Source organism: Camelus dromedarius, chromosome 32, assembly GCF_036321535.1.
Source record: "Camelus dromedarius isolate mCamDro1 chromosome 32, mCamDro1.pat, whole genome shotgun sequence".
In the NCBI taxonomy this organism is placed as follows: domain Eukaryota; kingdom Metazoa; phylum Chordata; class Mammalia; order Artiodactyla; family Camelidae; genus Camelus; species Camelus dromedarius.
The window spans coordinates 21,213,621-21,234,598 of NC_087467.1; the positions used below are offsets into that span (position 1 = coordinate 21,213,621).

Consider the following 20,978-nt stretch of genomic DNA (forward strand, 5'->3'; position numbering starts at 1 on the left):
ACTCAAAGCAGAATTAAATTGTTATAAGGAAAGTCAAATAATAGTTATTACTCAACTGTAAAGTAGTTGTCATTCATCGAGTAACAAAGACACTATTCAGAAAAAGGAGGTGACTTTAAAATCCCTGAAGCTATTTTAAATGCATATTTTATACAGGAATAGAAGTTACATGTCTGAATAAATCTTTTATCACATAACAGTCTTGTCCTAGATGGAATTAACTAGTGATTTTTTTACTGCATTTTTATTGGCTTGATTTATTAATAACCTGAAAACGTTTCTACTTGTGTTTGTGCCGCATCGCCCAGTAGCTCACTCTTGGATGAGTACGTACATTGTGAATCTGTTAACGCAGCTCTCGGTGTGTAGTGCATCCGGTCTTGGTCTGCCCCATGTTTTTCTTTCAAAATGGCAAGTGCGGTGTAAAGCTAGTATGATAATGAGGTATCAACAACGACCATGAGCAAGGTCCCTTCGTTTAAAATGGGCAACTTTAAACTCTTAGCTCTTACGCCCGTAGTGTTATCATTTCCCTCTTGGATGTTATAAAATGATGTGTCCTGTTGTTTTGTTGCTTGGGTGTATTAGTGGGAGGTGGGGCAGAGTCAGGACAAGGCTCTTTTCCAGCCAGTCCCTGATGAGGGTTGAGCTGTAGGGTAGCAGCAGTTTGAACACACGGCGGGCCATGGAGCAGACGTGGACTCTACAGACTGGCAGGATGAACCCTGCAGATGGTGCCTGTGCCTGTCTCCAGGTGCCCCAGCTCTGTCTGTCCAGCTCTGTCCAGCTCCACACACGCCTGTGCCTGTCTCCAGGTGCCCCAGCTCTGTCCGTCCAGCTCTGTCCGTCCAACTCTGTCCAGCTCCGCACACTGTGGTTGCAGAGGTTGAGCTTTATTTACGATCAAAGCCCAAAAGACTGTCCCCAAACACTGCAGTTGTGAATCATTCAATGATGAATTATTGGACTCTTACCACAAGGCATGGACTCTGCACCCACAAAAATGATGACAACACAGCCCACGTGTCTGGGCGTCCACAGCCTGGGGTAGAGCATTGGACCGTGCCATCCATCTGTGGTCAGGTCTGAGTCACCTGCAGGCAGGCGCAACTGTGTCCACTCACTGCGGCTGTGCTGAGGGGGCAGCCAGGCTGATAAGTCACAACCACACCCATAAAAAGGAATGAACTGGTTCTGTTGAACCACAGACCGATTGCAGAGTATCGGCCATTGCTGGAGATGGCCAACAGCCAAGTGCTTTAGGAGGATGGAGATTAGGGGAGTCAAAAGGAGCTTCAGCTCTAAGGGGGGAGCTTAGAAAGCCGTCCTGGGGGTGTGTGAGGATGTGAGTTCCTGGAACTGTGTTCTCTGGCCCCAGGGTGTTTCAGAACCACTTCCCCACATCTGCTCCACCTTCACATCTTCCTCCTGCTCTTCCCTTATTTTCCAGTTAGTGCCAGGAACTCTGAGAGTAGCCATGGCAAAGACCAGAAGTCAGCGTTACTCAGATGATCAAACCATGCCAGTACAATATTACTAACTTAGTTACATGTGAAAATGGATTGTGGTGTGATAAGAACATGTCTGTATATAGAGATATAGGCGTGAAATGAAATCCAATGGGAGGTTTGTTTAAAATCCTCCTATTAAATAAAATAAAGCAAAAGTGGAAAAATCTTAAAAAAAAAAAAAAGTCAGTGTTACTAAGCCCTTCCTGCCACTGCCTCCTTAGACTATTGAGTCCGTGAAGGCAGAATGTGGAATAAAGTGGAAATTAAAAATCTCCAGTTTTTTTCACTGGTCAACTGATAGCAGAGGACATTTGCATTATAAATTGAACAGGAAAAAAATTTATATCTGGCTTATAACATGAAGATTAAAGTCTCTGGGCATAATAAGGCCAAATCCTTAAGTAAATGGACATCTAAGCTCCATTAAAAATGAAGAGAAAACTCTGGCAGAAGTTCTTAGAGAATTTTAGGCTTCAAGTCATGAAAACTTAGCTTACTTACTCTCAGTTTTAACCAAAAATAACCTTTTTTCAGTTTGCAGTTGGGAAGAAAAATTAGATCTTTATATCTCTTAGGAGAATATTGAAAGATGGTGATAGAATTGAGATACTGAGAGAAACGTTAAATTTTCTGTGTTAAATATTCAAGTAGGGTAGGAATGAACACTCAACCTTTTTTAATAGATGGTACAGATAAAACGTGGGCTCACTCTTCAGCCCCTATCCGTGTGCGTAGCATCTTAACTAAAGGAAAACAGAAATAAATGAAATATTTAACACATAGAGTAGTTTAATAACCCATCATCTCATTCCTGTGAACATTCTCTTTCTTCCTTGACTCTCGTACATTTTTTTTTAATGGAGGTACCGGGAATTGCACCCAGGACCTCGTGCACGCTAAGCACGCGCTCCACCACTGAGCTGTGCCCGCCCTCCCTCGCGCATTTCTGAAGAACAGCCTCCACCATTAAGATCCCTGTGTGTGTTTACTGCACCAGGTTGTGATTCGTAGTGTCACTTTCTCTGTCTTCCAGAGCTTCTTTGAAGGGCAGTCTGCACCGTGGGACTCTGCTAAGAAAGATGAGAACAGAATGAAGAACAGATACGGAAATATTATCGCATGTAAGTGTTGACGGCGTAGCGGTGCTGTGCCGTAACTTTCTTTTCATGTCTGCTAAGACTGACCAGCAGTCTCATGCAGCAAGAATGTGCAGAGCAATTACTGCCTTCCTTGGGCTGGGAGAGCTGGTGTTCTGCTCGTAATAGGAAAAGCTAGCTAAGTAGCCCTGCTGCGTTCGTGCGTCTTGCTGTGGGGCTCGTTTTACTTTTAGATTTAAGGTTTGGGTGACGGAGGCAATGGTGAAATGCTGAGAGAGAAGATGCATGTGGGAAGGAGCTAGCACGCCAGGCCTGACGTCTCCCAGCTGCTGCAGGAGCAGAAGCAGGAGCCACGATGCGAAGCACGCCTGCTGCCGGGAGTGGGTTCTCAGCAGACGTGAGCTCGTTAAACCTGGGGACTCTTGGGGTGGGTAGGTCAGTTAGAGCCCCATTTTGAGGACAGGAAACTGAAACTCGGAAGTTAAATAGTAGTCCTGTCTCACAACACTCATTAGCAGAAGAGCTAGGGTTCTGCCTCGGAAAGCCCCAGCTCCAGTGGAGCTGCCTGCTACCAATCCATGACGCCTCGGACGGTTTTAACTCAAGTCCGGCCTCATTAACGTTCCGTAACGGTCTGGGCCGCGCTCTAGACGGGCGAGCCTTCTTCTCCCGGGGCGGAAGCCACCCGTCCCCCGCGTTGAATGGCTCGCAGCCGCACATGGCTGCACCCAGGCACTGACAAGGCACTCACGGAATTGATGCTGTGTCCAAAGCCACGTCAGTTAAAGAAGCAACCACCACCACTGTGTGCAGTCGACTTAGCTCCTAGCGCGTTGTGTCTGACTACTTGCAAGAAGACAAACTTGGACAGTTTGGGTAGCCCAGGGGAGCGATATGCCAGTGTCATTGATTGTGAATGTGCAGTTGGCTTTTATTTGCCTGTGTTAACGTTTCTTGGTAGGACAGTTGAGACCCTACAGCAGCCCCATCGATTTTTCAGGGATTGTGGAAACAGCCTGTGTCTGGGCTGTCCGGGGCAGCACGTGAAATGTGGCTGGTGTGACAGAGGAACTGAGTTTTATACCGTATTTAATTTTAATTATTTTTCATTTAAATCGTACATGAGACTAGGGGCTCCCATACTGGACAGTGCAGATCACAGTGTGTGTTATTAAGAAAAAGCAGGGCGGGGAAAGGGTACAGCTCGGTGGTAGAGTGCGTGCTTAGCATCCATGAGGTACCTCCTCTAAGAATGAATAAATAAATAAACTTAATTACCTCCCCCCACAAAAAAAGAAAGAAAGAAAGAAAAGGAAAAGCAGGGCATCGGGGTTTACATATAATATGAACTGAGCCTGACCCTACCCTGTTCTCCCTCTGCCTCTCCCAAAGCCGAACCACTGGTTTGCAGGTGACAGGTGCTGCTTCCAGTGTCTTGTTTGTTCGCTTACTGAGGGCTTCATGTTTAGAGAGTCCTTTTTAAAGAGATGTTCCCCTGAGATCAAAGGCATAATGGCCCCTCAGGGAATTCAGTCAACACTGTGAGCATGGACACTGGGCCCCTACTGAGAATCTCAAGGTGATGGAGACGATGTCCCTGCCCCCCCGGACAGAGTGGCCCGGCAGATGCCAGCGCGGTGACTCACCATTACTGACCCCCTGTAAACACTTCCCACCTGCAAGCTCACTGCCCTTCATCAGCCTGTGACAGAGCTAGTGTTACCCATTTACAGGAGAGGAAACCGGGGCCTCAGGAGGGAGGAGGGGTGGCACCGTTAACTAGATGGGGGCAGGATGCCACCCCAGGAGCAGCTCTCGTAACCACCAGCCAGCGGATGTTGGATGGTTGGTTTCCACCGGCTTCACGAGCCTGCAGTTTTTGCCATTAGCATCATAATCTGCCTGGGCCAGTGTGACAGGAGGCAGCTTGAGGAGACGTTCTCCACCTCCGTCCCCATCCTTCATCTCCCCAGCCACCCCAGATGAATATACAAACTAAGGAAAAAGTGTGCCCTCATTGTTGAAGGGGGTGCCCTATGCCCGGGAGGTTGGCATCTCCTTTTGGAGCCCGTGGGGAGACTTAGATGATTATACAAGTAAATAAAATAAAAGTCAGGGGTCCCAGGGGAAGACACGATACTGCAAGAATGCAGATGTGGGGGTGGACTCACTCCAAACGATGTGAAGACAGCCGACTCGGGGTGAGCACTCCCTTCACAGGCGGGAACCCCGGGGGTTTGAGGGGCGGAAGGAAGGCCAGGTGACCAGAGAGAGAGGTGAGAGCCAGACCTGCAGGGCCGTCTAGGGCGAGTAAGTGTTTCAGGCTTTATTCTAAGAACAAGGGAAACCTCAGTCAAGGGTCAGGAGGAGCCATCGAATTTACATTTGGAAAAATTAATCTAACTGCAGTAGAAAATGAATCAGAAGGGACCCTGGCTCGGGGTGAGGTGAGCATGAGGACCCACAGCTCTTACACGCAGGGGGGCGGGTCCTGACATTCACCTGGACTCGGTCACCTGTGCTCTCCCACTGCGCTTCCCAGCTGCTAGTGAGGTGACTGAGAGGAGAGCGAAACCTTTGACCCAGGCTGCCTCCCACCCCCCGGTTCTTTTTGCCAAAAACCCAGTCTCCACGGCCCGTGCCGAGGGCTTCGCGTTTCCAGGACTTTGTGTGAAAGCAATGTGCGAGTCTAGCAGTAACCATGTCGCTTTTGAGGGACCAGTACCATCATGATTCCTTTACTGCTTTATCATGAAGGGAGAGACCGGGTAGGGGTGAATTTAGGGGGTGAGAATGGATGGGCAGAGGGAGCTTTCTGCTTACAGATCGGGCGGACGAGAGTAAGACAGAAACACATCAGCACAACGTGTTTAGGGAAGAAAAGGGTAAAGTCTAGGAAAATCAGGCAAAATAAAATAGGAGTCCAAGGATCTGCCAAGAGTCTGAAAATAAAGAGTAGGGGTCTGCGACAGAGGGTCCAGGTGAGAAAGTCAGAAACAGGCGGCCTGACAAGTTAGCCACACAAAGCCAACAGCTGGAGTGCAGATCAGCGTGAAGCCCAGCTCCAGGTCCCTTACACTTCTTGCCCTGAACCCGCGTGGCTGGCGGAGCCCCGCAGCGGGCAGCAGTTGGCGGCCAGGCCGGAGCAGGCGTCGGGGAGGGCCGGTGGCCAGCACTTCCTGCCGGCTACCTCGACCCTGCTGCCTCTAATGCCTTGAACCAGCGCAGCACCTGCCCTTGGCACAATGTAACCGCAGGAATAGCGAGGCGTGGTCTGCAGCAGTCAGCTGCGATTAAAATTGATTTGGGGGCTCCCGGCAGAGGGCACATGCTACTTAGTGATTCCAAGTTACCTTAAATATCTCATCAGTATTTAGCAGAAAGGGGGGAGTGGTTAGCGATGAAAGATGACCAGTGACAGACGCCATCCCTGCCGCTGCAGTAACACCTAACCACGTCCAAGTCACAGCTGCAGGCGCTTTCCCAGACCCACTGTGTTTAATAGGAAAGTTTTAAAATATTTGCAGCTCTAGTATTGATTAAAAGAGCACAAATAACATGTTTTCAGGACTGAGAGTAGAACACAGGAACCTGCTTTTAATCTCTAGTTACCAAACCTCTACTGTGTGATCTCAGGCCCACGTGCAGGCACACACACACACACACGTAGATACATACACACCATACACATACAAACACACATACTTATAAACGCACAAGTGTAGACATGCATATACCCATGTGCACACATACATATACCCATATACATATGAGCACACATGTGTACACATGTGTACACTTGCATGTAACACATAAATACACATATATACACACATAGGACACACACATACATATACACACACCTGTGAAACACATAAATACATATATACACACATGCACATATGTGCATATACACACATAAATGCGTGCATGTATACATACACATACATGCATATAAACACAATACATATAAACACACATAAATGCATGCATACACACACACACACCATAAATACACACGTGCACACATGCAAACACATACGGAAGAGTGCCAGGAGATTCTAACTGTGCAGCAGTAAGCAATGGTTTGTGACGACCAGGTCTTTATGTGCCTGTTTCTTAACCCAGAATACAATTTTTGCCCTGTTTCATGTAGTAAGGCCTTTCTTGAAAGAAATTAGAGGAATAGCACCAGACCTCTGATGTGGGCTGAGTTTCTCAAAGTGGCAGTCTGTTACCTTTCTTGATGGGGTAGCACCGACTTGTGATAACAATATAAACGTTAGTGGGATTTTAATCATGTTCCAGCCATCCGTGGCTAAATGAGTTTCTTTTTGTTTCCAATTATAAAAGCAATTCATACACATTAAAGAAAATTTCTGCTGTAAAGAAAAGATGGGGAAATTGCCCAGGACCTCACCAACCAAATTCAAATCCTGCTAACATTTTACTTCTATTTCCTTGAAATCTCTGTATTCTATGCCTTGAAGTGGTTGACTTTATTTTTTAAAATAAAAATAGATCTATTGTTTTCTTTCTGATTACTAAAGCAATATAAAGTCTGTAGACAATTGAAATAGTACATAAACTCACAAATAAGAAAATGAATATTCCTCCGAATTTTACCACCCAGCAGAAGCCACATCCTTTACATTGCCCACCATGCCTTCCCACGTAGACAAATGTGTTCTGTTGCTTCATATAAATAGACTCTTAACACACCTGCTGCTTTGTGACCTGCCCTACGGCACCCTACAGTATGTCACAGAGCACTTCCCAAGTAAAGGAATTAAAGGTACAGGAACCCTTTTTAATGGTTGTTTCAGATCCCGTTGTCTTTTAAGATCACTGTTGATCAATCCTCTGCTGATATCATTGAATGGTTGAAACTAGGTGGGGACAGAATAACTTGTGTTTCAGAAAAGTAGCTCTCCTCACGAATTCACTGGAGAGGGAGGAGTCTGGAGGCAAAAATAGTTTAGTTCCAGGGAAAAACAATCAGGGCGTGACGTCATGGGCAGTAGCGACAGGAGTGACGGCTCATTCTTACTTAGGTCTGACTACGTACCAGACACTAACTCATGACTGATACTAACTCCCTTCATCCTCACCAAAAGCCAATAAGGGAGGCACTATTTGTATTTCCACTTCACAGTGGGAGAAACTGAGGCACAGAGGTTAACTAACTTGTCCAAGGCCGCACAACTGTTGAGTGGTGGAACTCAGAATCAAACCCAGGGGTTTTTGCTCCCGAGCCTGTGATCCTGCCCTCTGGGCCACACTGGACAGAAAGAGGGGTGGGAAAAGAAAAGCTGTGGAGTAGATACCAGGGAGTGAAGACGTAGGAGTTGTTGAGAAGTTTTCAGCCTGTTTCCAAACTTTTCCTGTCTCCTCTCTACAACTAGCTGGACTCCTCCTCTCCAAAAAGTGGTTGCCTGGGCTTTCTGGTTCTGCTCTGCTCTGCTGGTCCCCAAACAAGCCTCCTGGGCTCATCATGCTTTGAATTGCCAAACTCCAGCAAAGATGTTGCTTTTATTTGTAGAAGAGAGTAAATATTTTTTAATGGGGACTGTCCTGTGTTCCAGGTATTTGACATGCAGTGTCTCGCTTGGTCTCCCCAACACTCCTGTGAAGGTTTCATCATCACCCCCGTTGACAGACTCAGATTTTTGTCTAAGCTCCCATTTCATGGGGCTGGTAGAGCCTGCATCCAAATCAGTGCCTCGCAGACACCAAAGCCCGGTTATTTCCATGGACTATGCAACGTGAACATGAAATGGCTTTGGAGCACACCCACCCTAGGAGAGAAATGGGGACAGTTTCTAACTCGAGTCGGGTCTTGTCAGACTTACAGTTCCTACAGGCTTTACCGCTTGGCTTTCGTGGTCAGTAATGGATGTCACGTTATCCACAAATCCCCCTGGATTTCCCAGCTTTTGTACCTGAGCAGTCAAATTCTCCGAACTGCTTCCTCTTTTCAACCCAGTTGGTAGACTCTGGAGCTGAGAAAGGCCCCCTCCCAGCTTGTTGGCCTCCAAAACTAACTGGGAGGACCGGAGCTCAGCCAGGGGGCAGCTGGCATTTCTATGGATCCTTTGCCTGAGTGACTCCATATTTGCTTCATGCCAGAGATGTCCTCTGGGATCTCCTTGTAGTCATTTGTTAATGTTTAGCCTCAAGAGTGCTCCAAGAGAAGGGACTGAGTTTTCCTGAACGAGTGTCTGTACACATTAGTCTTCTGAATTGGCATTGAATTCAAGGTGAATAGGATTTCAAGAAAATATGGTAATGAGCCTCCAGGTGCTGCTTTATTTACCCCTAGAAGTCCATATTTATTGTTTTTATAGCCATGTGCGTTGAGGGCTTGATTTAAAAGAGGACGGCTGAGAATCCCAGTTTCCATCACTGAGTCATTCTCGGATATCCAAGCAGCAGTTTAGAGTAGACTCTTGTGGACGGATTATCTCACTTCTTTTGTTTTTATTTCCACTGACTCAGTGTGGGTGAGGGTGCTGCTTCCACTTATGGTTCTGCTGTGTAGGAGGGGTGGTTTTCCCATCAGCCTGCCGGAGGGCAGGGCATTCACTTGACAAATGCTGTCTTACATTCAGGAGGGGCAGCCGTGCCACCACCAGCCTCCCCTCCACGGGCACAGCTCACGCCCTGTGTTCTCCTTCCCCTGGAGGTGGAGGCATCCCACTGCCAAAGCGTCCCTCTCCCCGCCTCAGGATGCGCTGACTCGGCAATGCTCGCGCTTACGTTATCACCGAAGGAGAGGCTGTCTCGTAGACCTCGCTCTTAAACACACCTGCGTTACTGATGTATGTGGTTGTCCTTAAGTAGCAGACCACAGAATCACTGCCTTTACCTCATCGGGGAACCAGCCCATCTGAGGAGATCTGCCCAGCAGAGGAGACCCCAGGGGCTCTCAGGCTGCAGGTCTGCGAGGTGGCCTTGCTGCCTTGAAAGTGCTCTATTCTAGACTATCTGGGGCTTGCGTGGAACACCGAACATGTGTCCTACAAGGAGCGATGGAGAGTGGACTCGTTTTTTTTTTATTTTGGTTACACACAGCAGAAAACTTACCATCGTAACCATTTTTAAGTACACAGTTCAGTGGCGTTAAGTTTATTCACATTGTTGTGCAACCGTCACACCATCCATCTCCAGAACTCTCTCATCTTCCTGAACTGAAACTCTGCTCCCATTAAACAAGCACTGCCTACTCCCACCATCCCAGCCCTTGACAGCCAGCATCCTGCTCTGTCTCTCTGAATTTGACCACTCTAGAGTCTTCATGTAAGTGGGATCATACAGTATTTGCCCTTTTGTGTTTGAGTTATTTCACTGAGCATAATGTCCTCAAGGCAAACTCTTTTATTTCTAAATACTCTATTTAGAAATAAAAATAAATATCACTAGATCATCATAAAGCGACACTAATAAGGCCACTGACCACATCCACAATAGGACTATTGCCAGCACCCAGAAAAGCCCCTGTGAGCCTCACCTGAACACAACCTGCCCTTCTTCCGCCGTATTTGTTAGCATGGGGAAGAGTTCATCCGTGATGCTCATTGCCGTGTGTTGGGCAGGACCACTGCAGGGGGCAGTGTGGGCTGTGCTGCGAAGGGAGTCCTCACAGTGGGCGTTGTGGCCCTGGTGAAGGATGCTCGTGGGGATGTTCAGAGTGGACCCACGTGGTCTCTGACCACAAGAGGTCATAGTCTGGTAGAATAAACTTTAAAATAAAGAGCCTACATATATAAAGAGAAATAAAAACAATCCAGTCTGCATAGGAAATGCACTGTACATGTGTCTTACGAGTTTCTTTTTTTAAAAAAAGTTCAGGCAAATAAATTTGAAGACTAATTGGCTTTATTCAACATTCAATTCATGAATGGGGCGGCATCCCACTAGCAAGTAGAGAGATGTTTTTTATGGGTTCCTCTGTCTTGAGGGGAGTGGAACAATTAAATTTGGAGAACTAGCAGTGAAGTTAAAAAACAAAAAAACTTTGTGGAAGTTACCTGATGGATCGGTGGGAGATGATGGGGACATTCTTTATTTCAAAGGCTCTGTTTATGGGAGATAAGAGTGCAGTCTTGTCAGAGACTGAAGTCCCTAACGAGAACATTACACAACAACTTGAGAGACCCAGGGGTGGTAAATCATGGGGAGTGGGCCATCCTGAGGCCATCCTCAAGTGTGGAAGAGGAGGGATTCTGACAAGGAGGCACAATCCATCCTGAATAGCCCTGCTTCTGAACATTGGGAGGCTTGAATGCGGCGCCTGCCTTTTACAGAACTGCCCAGGGAAAGTCAGGGAGCATACAGAGTATACCTGAGCTCCTCCAGAGGAGCTGAGTCAAAGCCCTGTGTGTGCAGGAGAGCCGTGATTCAGTTCTGCGGTAACATCCTTCATCCAAGAAGCTCAGATGGCTTTACCCCAGAAATTGCTCAGAGTTCCATGCCCAAGTGGTCGTGTGTGCACTGATTCCCCCACCATGTGCAAAACCCAGTGCCCTGACGACACGGGCAAACTCCAGGCAGGAGCCTCTGGTTTTAAGCAAAATGGATCCTAGGAAACTGGCTCTAAGAGCAGGTAACCTCAGGGAAAAATTCTGACTGCCTGTGGGTCCATTCCTGGTTTGCTGTCGTCAGTTTGGGCAGCATCTATAAAGATAGTGCGAAGAAAAGCAGGCGTGTCTGTTACACAGCACGCGGTAATCCCGACAGCTGACAGCACGCGTCACTCACTGTACACCAGGCTTTCTGCTGAGCTCTTTCTGTGTTTTATTTTCATGCTCACCTTAATCCCATGTAGGGGGCAGTGTGAATCCCCGTTTTACAGATCAGGGAACAACGAAAGCACAAAGGAATGAAGCAGTTTGCCCAAAATTACAAACGGGGAGGGAGTCCAGTGGGCACACTAGCCCTCGAGCCCACAGGCATGACCGCTGCCTGTAGCCCCCCTTCTCACCACCTTCCAGATACACGTCCTGAGCCCCCGCTAACAATGAGGCACAGATGTGAACCCGTATGACCACCTGTCACAAACTGAAGCAAGAAGTCCCATCAGTGAAGGAAGGGTGGAAAACTTGAGCCAGATTTCCTTCTACCCACACTGTTGAGAACATACAGAAGTTCATCCACAGAGGGTTGAACTTGAGGGACTGGCCCGAAAGGTTGACTTTCACCCATGAGCACATGAGGCCAAGGAGCAGGTTGGAGTCCACACTTGGTCCAGTGGTGGTGGGTAAAGCAGTCTGTCACCTGCTGGCCTCCTGGCTCTTGCCTCAAACTGGGGGTGTCATTTCTCACCACTGACCCAGATGAAAAGTCAACAGTTTAGAGGCAAGACCTTCCACTTCCCAGCATCGTGGCAAGTGGGATTTGCCAAGTGCCCCTCAGGTCCCCTCTCAGCGACCTCAGCGCTCACTCTCAGAGCAGCCGGCCTTTACCCGCTCCAAATACTGGGCTTGGGTGTGAGCTTCCACTGGGGGGACAGGTTCCACTTCTAGAAAGTACATTCACTTAGGAAAACAGTGTTTAAATGATTCACTTAAAAAAGAAAGGTTCACTTTTTATTCATTTAAAGGTATTTGGGGGGAGTTCTACTGTGGTACAGAACTAATACAGGGGTCAGGGTAGACCAGTGAGCAAAACGGGGAACTCTCTGCCCTTTTAGGGCTTTTAGCACTTTCCTTTTTAAAATACAGATTTTCAAAGAAATACTTGAGATGTCTCAGCAGCATTTATGGAGAAAATTTTTCCATTCAGAAAAATGGTTTAATATAGCTAATTAGGGCCACCATCATGAACCCTGGACGGTGCTTGCTGTGTGTTGGTGGTGTGCTTGGCAATTTGTGTTTGCATTTAATCTTTAAAACAGCCCAGTTTGCAGCAGACACTGTCATCCTTTCTCCAGACGCGTGGCTGAGGCTTGGTGGCGTCACTGAGTGGCCGGCAGCCACATGGCTGGTGGGGGACAGCCTTGCTCTACCCGCTGATGCCCTCTGTGCAGGGGAGGGCTCTGGGGACTCTGGGCCTGTGACTGAGGTTGGAACTGTGTGCACAGCTCCCAGAGGCTGGGCTGTGGTTTATGACTCATTTGTCAAGCTGGCTGTCATAGGCAACCTTCAGGATCTCAGGGCTCCCAGATGATTTAGTGAAGGTGCTAAACTTCCAATCCCAGAAATAGTTCTGTTGTGATTCACAGGTAAAAGTTTCCAACCTCTGCCAATGCTTCGCGTCTGTAAACGATCAAAGAATAAGTTAATGAGATTTATTGTAAAATGCAAAGAGCTATAAATCCTTCCCAGTTTGAAGAGTGAAAGGGTGGGAGGGGTGAAGTATTTAAGCCTTTGTCTCTAAAGCAGCATGCGTATGGATGCTCCCCTGTGACGTGCGTACAATCTGGGGCTCTGGGCAGCCCAACAGATTGCTTTTGTTAAATTTTTTTTTTTTTTTTTTTTTTTGTCCTTTCCCTTGACAGACGACCATTCCCGCGTGAGGCTGCAGACCATAGAAGGAGACAACAACTCGGACTACATCAATGGGAATTATATCGACGTATGTATTTTGAAACTGTCAGTAAACCTATCTGTTCTGACACATATCACGCCCCCGTGCGTCCGCTCTAAGACTGGCGGACGTACCTTGGTCCAACCTCGGGAGCAAACACACAAGCCTGGTCCTGTCCAGAACTTTCCGGTGAACACCTGTCAGCCTGCAGGCTGGTGAATTCCCTGAGACAGTCTCTGCCTTCTTTCTGTGGACTAAGAAAATCTTATTTCCATTTTTTGTCAACAACTTGGATTATTTGACACTTAAAAAAATCTGTTTGCCTATTAATAGGACAAAACTCTCTAATTCCTAATTCAATGATTTGCCATCTCTTGTCATCACTACACTTTTAAGTTGCCTTCAAAGTCGTCTGCAGCTGTTAACCAGGACTTCTGATGCACGCAAGACGTGTCATTAAATATGTAGGCTGCTTAATTATTGAAGCCTGCTTCTTTGTTCATTCGGCATCATGTTAACTGAATGCCTTACATCAGAATAAATTCTTTAGGAGACAGCATGTTTTCACTTGAAAGAATGAATGAAATCAAAAGTAGACTGAAAATCAAGGGAAAGTTGCTGTTACCTCCAAGGCCCAAGTTTACATTAAACAGGTCCCAGCCCCCGAGGCATCCTCTGTGCTTGGACATCACACTGTTCCCTAATCCGTCAGTACTTCCACGTGCAGGTGTTACTCAGATAGACGGATCCTTTTCTTGTCTTGGTTGAGTATTGCTCAGATGCTACTGGAAATACCGGCGTCACGATCTCTAGGGGTCATCTAAAGATAACTAAGAATGTTATGCTGAGCGCTCATTGGCAAGTTTGGCGTTTTGGGTTATAGATTTGAGGGTGGGGTCTGGGAAGGAATCTTTAAAGAATAATTCGCATCTTGTTCTTCAGACGAAGACCCCTAGACCATACAGTTGAAAACGACCAAAAACACCCAACCCAAGGTAGAATTTTTTCTATTAAAGCAGAGTTTCTTCCTAAGACACATTGCACTTACTCCCTTGTTCAGCAGTGTTTCGTGAGTGCCTCACAGGAGTACTCAGAGAGGCCCGAGACTGCTGCCTTCTCCCCAAGGCCTCACAGCTTAAATGCTGAAGGAGACATCTCCGCTGTAACACCCCTTCCCTGGGGAGGTTCCAAGGGAACCCCGTTCACGCCGCGGTCTCAGCTCCAACAGCCCCTGCTGGGTCCCCAAGCAGAGGGCCAGTGCCCCCCTCGCTGCCGTCTCCCTGGCCCTGACACACGCCTCAGCTGTTGTGAGCGCTCAGTGAGGGTCTGCGGAGTCACTGACTGAGGCTCATTGCGATCAGATCAGGCTTTGTCGTGGAGGCCATGTGGACTGAGCTGTGAAGAATCAGTGGGCGGAGATGCAGAGGAGGGAGGACGTGAACGTGCTGACGATACCGGGTTCATTCGTTTCCATTTTAACCAGGAGGAGGGTCCACATTCAGTTCCCTCTCCACTTAGTCAGTGAGATTTTGTTGAGCACCTGTTCTAGGGCAGTAACAGTTCGAGGTACTGGTGTTATAACTGTGGACAATTCAGACCAAAAACAAAAGACAGACCTCTGACATAGTGGATCTGACGGTCTAATCAGGAGAAACAGACAGTGAGTGAGGTGCGTCGGTTAACTCTGTCTGGGATGTTAGGTGGTCGGAGGGACTGGGGAGCGAGGAAAGCCCCAGCGGAGGAGAAGGGGCCCCAGGCTTGGAGGTGGACTGCGGCTTGGAATAGAGTGGCTGCCGTCAGCTCCACTGAGAAGGTGACCTTTGAGCCAAGAAGGTGAGGGGCTGAGCCAGGTTGACACCTGGGTGCTGAGCATCCAGGCTGAGAAGCAGCCCGTTGACCACAAATGGCGAACGTGGAGAAAGACAAGCCAGGAGTGTCTGTGATGTGAAGGGGGTGGAGTCCCAGGTGATGGGACAAGAGAGGTCACGGGCCAGGTAGCGTCCACAGTGCTGAGGAGTTTGGCTCTGACTGTGAGCCGGGCAGTTGTTAGAGGAGTGACAAATGCACAGATGCAGAGGAGTGACAGGGTCTGGAAGCTGAGCGGAGGATGCACTGAACGTCAGCGGGGGTCGGAGCAAGAGGACCTGAGAGGCGGCCGTGGCAGCCATCGGAGAGGGACACTGGTGGCCTGGCCCAGGCGGGGGCCCTGGAGGGAGAGAGATGTGCAAAGCAACGGCTTCGCTGCCAGATTGGCAGTGGGGTGTGGAGGACGGAGGGGGCCCCGTGCCTTCAGGAGGTGCAATCACCATTCTCTTAGGGTCGTGGGGGAGCAGGCTCCGTGGAACGGCCTAGAGGCCACAAGGAGCCGGGTTTCGGCGCGTCAGGCTTCAGATGCGTGTTAGACATCTAAGTGGAGGTGTGAATCGGGCAGTGACGTCGCCTCGGGGTTTCAGGGGAAAGGTGCAGCTGCAGGTGAGAACACAGGGCTCCCCGGTACACTGGGGGCCTTGACGGCCGGGAGGCTGGATGAGCTCACCCGGGGAGTGAGTGTAGGCGAAGGAGAGCCCAGGAACACGGCATCCGAACATCAGCATCTGGGCGAACGGGAGGAGCTGGCACAGGAGAGAGGAGGAGCCGGGGGGGCGGGCAGGAAGAAACTCAGAGAGCGTCCCATCCGGAAGCCACAGTGCAGAAAGCATTTCAGGGGCTCAGCTGTGTTCGTGCCTCTCACAGGTCAAGTAGACGGTGCCTGGGAAGTGGCCGTCGTGCTTAGCAACACAGGTGGTGCGGACTATTTCAGCTCAGCAGATGGGCCCCCCATCTCCCAGCGCCTCGCTAGGACTGTCATGTACAGTGAATAAGTCAGACGGGGTCTCACCTTGTGGCGTTTATCAGCTGGCAAGAAATGGGAACCATCTAGATAGTTTCAATGTTGGTCGTGATTCTGTGCTTGAGACCAAGAGCAGGCCAGTTGTATTAAAGAGTGTGTTTGCTTTTGTCGTTCGCTGTTGTGGACTTGTTTTTAAGAGCAGAAAGAATCTAACAGATACGCATCTAAGTGGTCTGAGAAGTCGGCCTTTCCGAGTTTACTCTGTTTTCCAGCTGGCTGTGGGCACAGTGTGGTGGGCAATCTCAGGGGACAGCAAGGGAAGGTATCCAGGTCCGTGGTGATAAGGTATGTTACTCGTGTGTAATTTTCTCTGAATTGGCTTTATCTTTCCCAGATATTGATCCTGCAGTGTCCCTCGTTCCCTTTTTCTTTGGTCTCGGTTTTCATCTTACCCCTCTTGTGGGATCAGATAAACGGAAGGGGTCTTGCAGAACTTCTGCCTCTCTAAGTCCCTGGCTCCTGCTACAGCATCATGTCGTGGTATTAGTGGTGTTTAAGAATGATGTTTAGTATTACTGTTGACATAACTGCCTAGACTAATATATCAGAATACACATTAGAGCTTTTTCACATTGCCAGTAACAGCCCAAACGCAAATGAAATTCTATTGCCCGTTCCCAGGCGGTTTGCACTCTAATAGAAGTCGTGGTCCTGTGATTTCAGGAAGTCTGTAAATTGCTCGTGTTTAGTGCTTATCCGTCATCTCATAGCCTGTGTGTGGTTCCGTTACTCACTGCCCCGCCCCGCCCGGTGCAGGCTTCAGAACTGCTCTGTCGGACGCACCCTTGCTTATTAGGAGGAACCAGTGGTGCTGGGCCTGGTCATTTACCGTTCAGGCGACGCGGCTGTTGGTGTGGGTACGCGCATTCATTTCGGCAAACTTAGCGTGGGACTTGCGAGCTGCTTACTGATTTTTAGGTTTGTCTAATATTCTTTCTCATTTATTTTTAGGGTTATCATCGACCCAATCATTACATTGCGACACAAGGTAAGTTTATTCGAGCTCTGAAGCCTTTCTCGGTGGTCTTCCCCTTCCCCGTCATTTGGAGCCCGGCTCGCCCTCCCTCCGAACACCGTCGCTTGTTGCCATAGCAGCGCTGACTGCAGTTCCAGGCGTCAACACATGCGCCCTTGTTTTCCCGTCACAAGTCCTGGCAGTGTAATCGTATAGTGAGAACTTTATGTTGAGATCATTAGAAGAAATGTATTCAATTAATTACTGAATTAACCCTGTCTACCTTAGCAATTAATCTGGCATTTGCAAAAATAGATACATAGAAGTTCGCTGAATACTGACTACTCTCTGTGTAAAGACCTGGTTGCTGCCAGGGTTGCCGGCGACTCCAGCAAGGACCCCTCTTACATCACTGAAGCCTTGTGTGGTGACTGAAAAGAAAGGAAAAGAAAAGAAAATGAGTAGACTGATTGCTCCCACTGTAATCTTCTTTTTCAAAACTGATTTAGATATTCTAGTTGCTTTGTTTTGCCACATAAATTTTAGAATTATCTACATCTATAAATATCTTGCTACAATTTTGCTAAGAACTGCATTAAATTTGAAATCAGTTGGGGAAGAATTGGTGTCTTTACTCTTTTGAGTCTTCTATGCCATGAACATGGTATGTCTCTGTATTTATTTTGATCTTTTATTTCCTTCATCAGCATTGTGAGGTTTTCAACATGTAAGTCTTATACCTGTTTTGTTTGATGTGCATCTAAGTATTTCTCTTTTTTTGAGAAACTGTATATGATACTGTCTTTTTAATTTTCATGCCCACATGTTTATCACTAGCATATAGAAATACAGTTTGATTTTTGTTGGTGTGTGTTGGCAGGGGACCCTGATGTGAGCAGTACAGACAAAATGTTAGGGAAACTCGGACAAGAAAGAGTTTGCTTTCGGAAGGGATGATCTAAAAACAGCTTTGTGGCAGGGGTGAGGCTGGGAGAACACCTAACTGATGGAAACGTCACGGGCAAAGCTCTGAAAGCAGGAAGTCAGTGTTTCTGGGTGGAAAGCGGTCAGTGGGTCACTTTGGCTAAAGGAAGGCGAAAATCAGAGAAACATGTCAGGGAAGTTCACGGCGTGATTTTTGTACCATCTTCCCCACCAACGAGAAGGCGAGTCATCCATGGAGAGTGAGGATCATGGGCGATTCTGAGGTTTTTGGGAAGAGGCATCATCAGGGCCAAGTTAGTGAGTCAATATGAGGTGAACTGTTTCCAGCGGTGCACTATATCCTAGAAGCAGGAGCAGGGACATCTGCGTGCGACCTGCCAACAGTTAGGGATGGGCAGGGGGATGCCCAAGAGAAGTCAAGGAGCAAGGGAATCAAGGAGTCCAAGAAAATCATGGTTAGAAAGTCTAGGCTTGGAGGCAGGGAGGTCAGACGTGTCCGGTGGGCCATGAGGACAGGGAAGGCACTAAAGGATTGAGGCCAAGTTCAGTAAATGAGTCACAAGATAGAAGAGGTGGTCGTGGCCAGAGACCCGAATTCCAGCACCTAGAGCAGCACCCTCCCGTAGAGCTTCCTGCGCTGGTGGAAATCTTCTACGTCTGCGCGGTGCACTTTGGTACCGCTCATCATATACTGATACTCAGAATGTGCCTACCGCGAATGACGAGCTGAACTGTAAGTTTTAATACTGATTTAAATAGCTGTTTGGCTGTTCCCCTCTGGTGGTGCTGGACAGCAGGGCTCTAGGTGTAGCTGAAGTGGAGTGTATCCTGCGAATCCCCACCGCCCCAGCCAGAACCTGGGTGGCATCACGCCGCGGTCTTGTGTCGCCACTTACGGGCTCTACATCCGGGTTCAGGTGTGCTTCCTTCTCCAGAATGATGTCGGGAAGGTCTCTTCCAAGGTCGCTTTGCAGTCAGAGGAAATGCCACGTGGACTGCGCCCAGCATAAAACTAGCATGAATCTGGCTTTCATGAGGAGTTGCTCAGTGCCTGTCCTACATCTGGGACAGGATGAGGATGTGTTTCCAGTCCTCTGAGTCCAACCAGGGGAGCTTCCAAACCGAACTAACCGATGCCTTTAGAAGAGCCGGTTGTTAGTGCTTCGTATCCATACCAGACTTTCAGAGTGTCCCAAAGTAAGGGCCATAACGGATCTGATCTGATTTATTACATTCGACAATTATTTGAAATTTGCAGTTTTTACAGATTTTATTGAAAGTACATATATTGAAGTTTTTACTGCAAAATATACAAAACACTACCGATTTCTTAATTAGTAGCCCACATTTTCTGAAAAAGTATGAACATCAAGTTAAATCTTACTTCCATCTTGCCGGCTGAGGACCTGCAGATTAACGTGACCCCACGGCGAGCGGAAGGAGAGGCTGAAGCCCCCGGCGCCCTGCGTGTGCTTTCTCTCCGGCTCCCCTCCTTCTGTTCTCTCTGCCCCTCTCTTCCTGAGGGAGAGCACTCTTCGAAGAAAAATACCACTGGGGAAGGCACTTTCTGGCCCCTTTGGAAGTACTTGAATGACACTGACCTGCCCAGTGATCGTGTTTGACAGCCTTCAACTGACCAAATGTTAATGAGCAAATACATTTGCCGGCAGCTGAGAAATGACAGATGTAATCAGTTGGTAGCGGACACCCAGGTGCCCTTAACGGAGAAGGGTGTCTGCCTGTTCACAGAGGGCGGCCCTTTCCTCACGGCCGAGTGAGCTACAGATTGGACTTCAGAAACTGGCAGTCCGTACATCACTGTTGTTGGTGCGGGACGAGGAGGAAGAAGTGAGATTTTTCATCGAACAGTCAGTCTAGACAGTGCGTGTCTTGTTATGAGTAATACATTCCGACCGTGATGTTCAGATTAAAAAGTCAGAATGTCTCTTCTAGTATATGCCACCAGCATAATTGAACGGATGGCCTCGGGTTGCCAGCAATAAGAATTTCCATCTCTCTGAAGTAATTGGCAGGGACAGGTCAAACCCGCTCATGGATTGCTTTCATTTAAAAAAAAAAAAAAAAAAGGAAAAAAGCACGAACAACTTCATGCGCGAAGTCCAACAAAGTGGGTGATGAAGACTAACAGGCAGACGCGATTTTGAAATCCCTCCGTGGTCTTTTTTTTCCTCTCTGTTTTGCACTGATGTGAGTCTTTAAAAATCTGTTCACAGCAGGAACCCCTGAAACTACACGAATGGTCCATTTTCCTGACAACCAGCTTTATCCCCAAGAGTTTGAAATACATGTATTTCTACCAAGTCCCTTCGATACAGAGGACGTGTCGTGAATTTAGCTCTTCAGCCTCCCCCCACCCCCACAAGTTTATTGATTTTTTTACCAGTAACTGACTCTGACCTTTGATGGTAATGAAATTTTTCTGCGAATTGGAGGGACCACGTTCAAGCCAGACCTGTGGGTTTCTTAGTGTGTTCTTCGTGTCTCCCTGGCCTTTCATTGTTTTCCATCCGGCAGCTGATAGACTGATGGCCCAGCGTTCACTTCATCACATCGGCCCAGCCAGCCATGAGCACAGCTGTAACATTCAGGACTTACAGCTGGGTGCACCAGGGATCCAAGGAGAGGAGGTCCCATCTGTAAATGCGCGTCCATACTCGGAGCCTGGGCACAGATGGGATTCCAGAAGCTGGGCTTGCGGAGAGAGACAGTGTACAGGCGGGTAGAGTCACCCAGAGCTGATCATCATCAATCAGAAGATACCCCATGGAGACCACCACGTGGGCCGTGAGCTGGAGCAGCTGCCCACCCATCGGAAGTGCTCCCGCAAGGTGATTCGGGAGAGCACCTGCCCGTCACGTGGTGTAGGAACTCGGGCCCTGGGAGGCGTCCCGTTTATTACTGTTTAGGTTTATTTTTCAAACTGACGTCGAGAGTCCTGCTTCAGAGAACTCAGGAAAGACGGTGCGAGGTCGTTGTGGGAGAAGAGGCTGTAAGTCCATGATGGGTGCAGCCTGCCCAGCGTCCCATCCCTC

General features: G+C 48.2%; 1 protein-coding gene across 3 annotated transcripts in view; it reads left to right on the plus strand.

Annotated features, from left to right (window-relative positions):
- PTPRM (protein tyrosine phosphatase receptor type M) overlaps nt 1–20,978 on the plus strand; it is a 605,094-nt gene that overhangs the window by 522,345 nt on the left and 61,771 nt on the right. For all 3 annotated transcript variants that reach the window (XM_031439160.2, XM_064481603.1, XM_031439166.2), the window contains 3 exons: nt 2,545–2,632; nt 13,107–13,183; nt 16,977–17,013. In XM_031439160.2, coding sequence (XP_031295020.2) covers nt 2,545–2,632; nt 13,107–13,183; nt 16,977–17,013 — 202 coding nt within the window. The remainder of the gene's footprint in view (nt 1–2,544; nt 2,633–13,106; nt 13,184–16,976; nt 17,014–20,978) is intronic.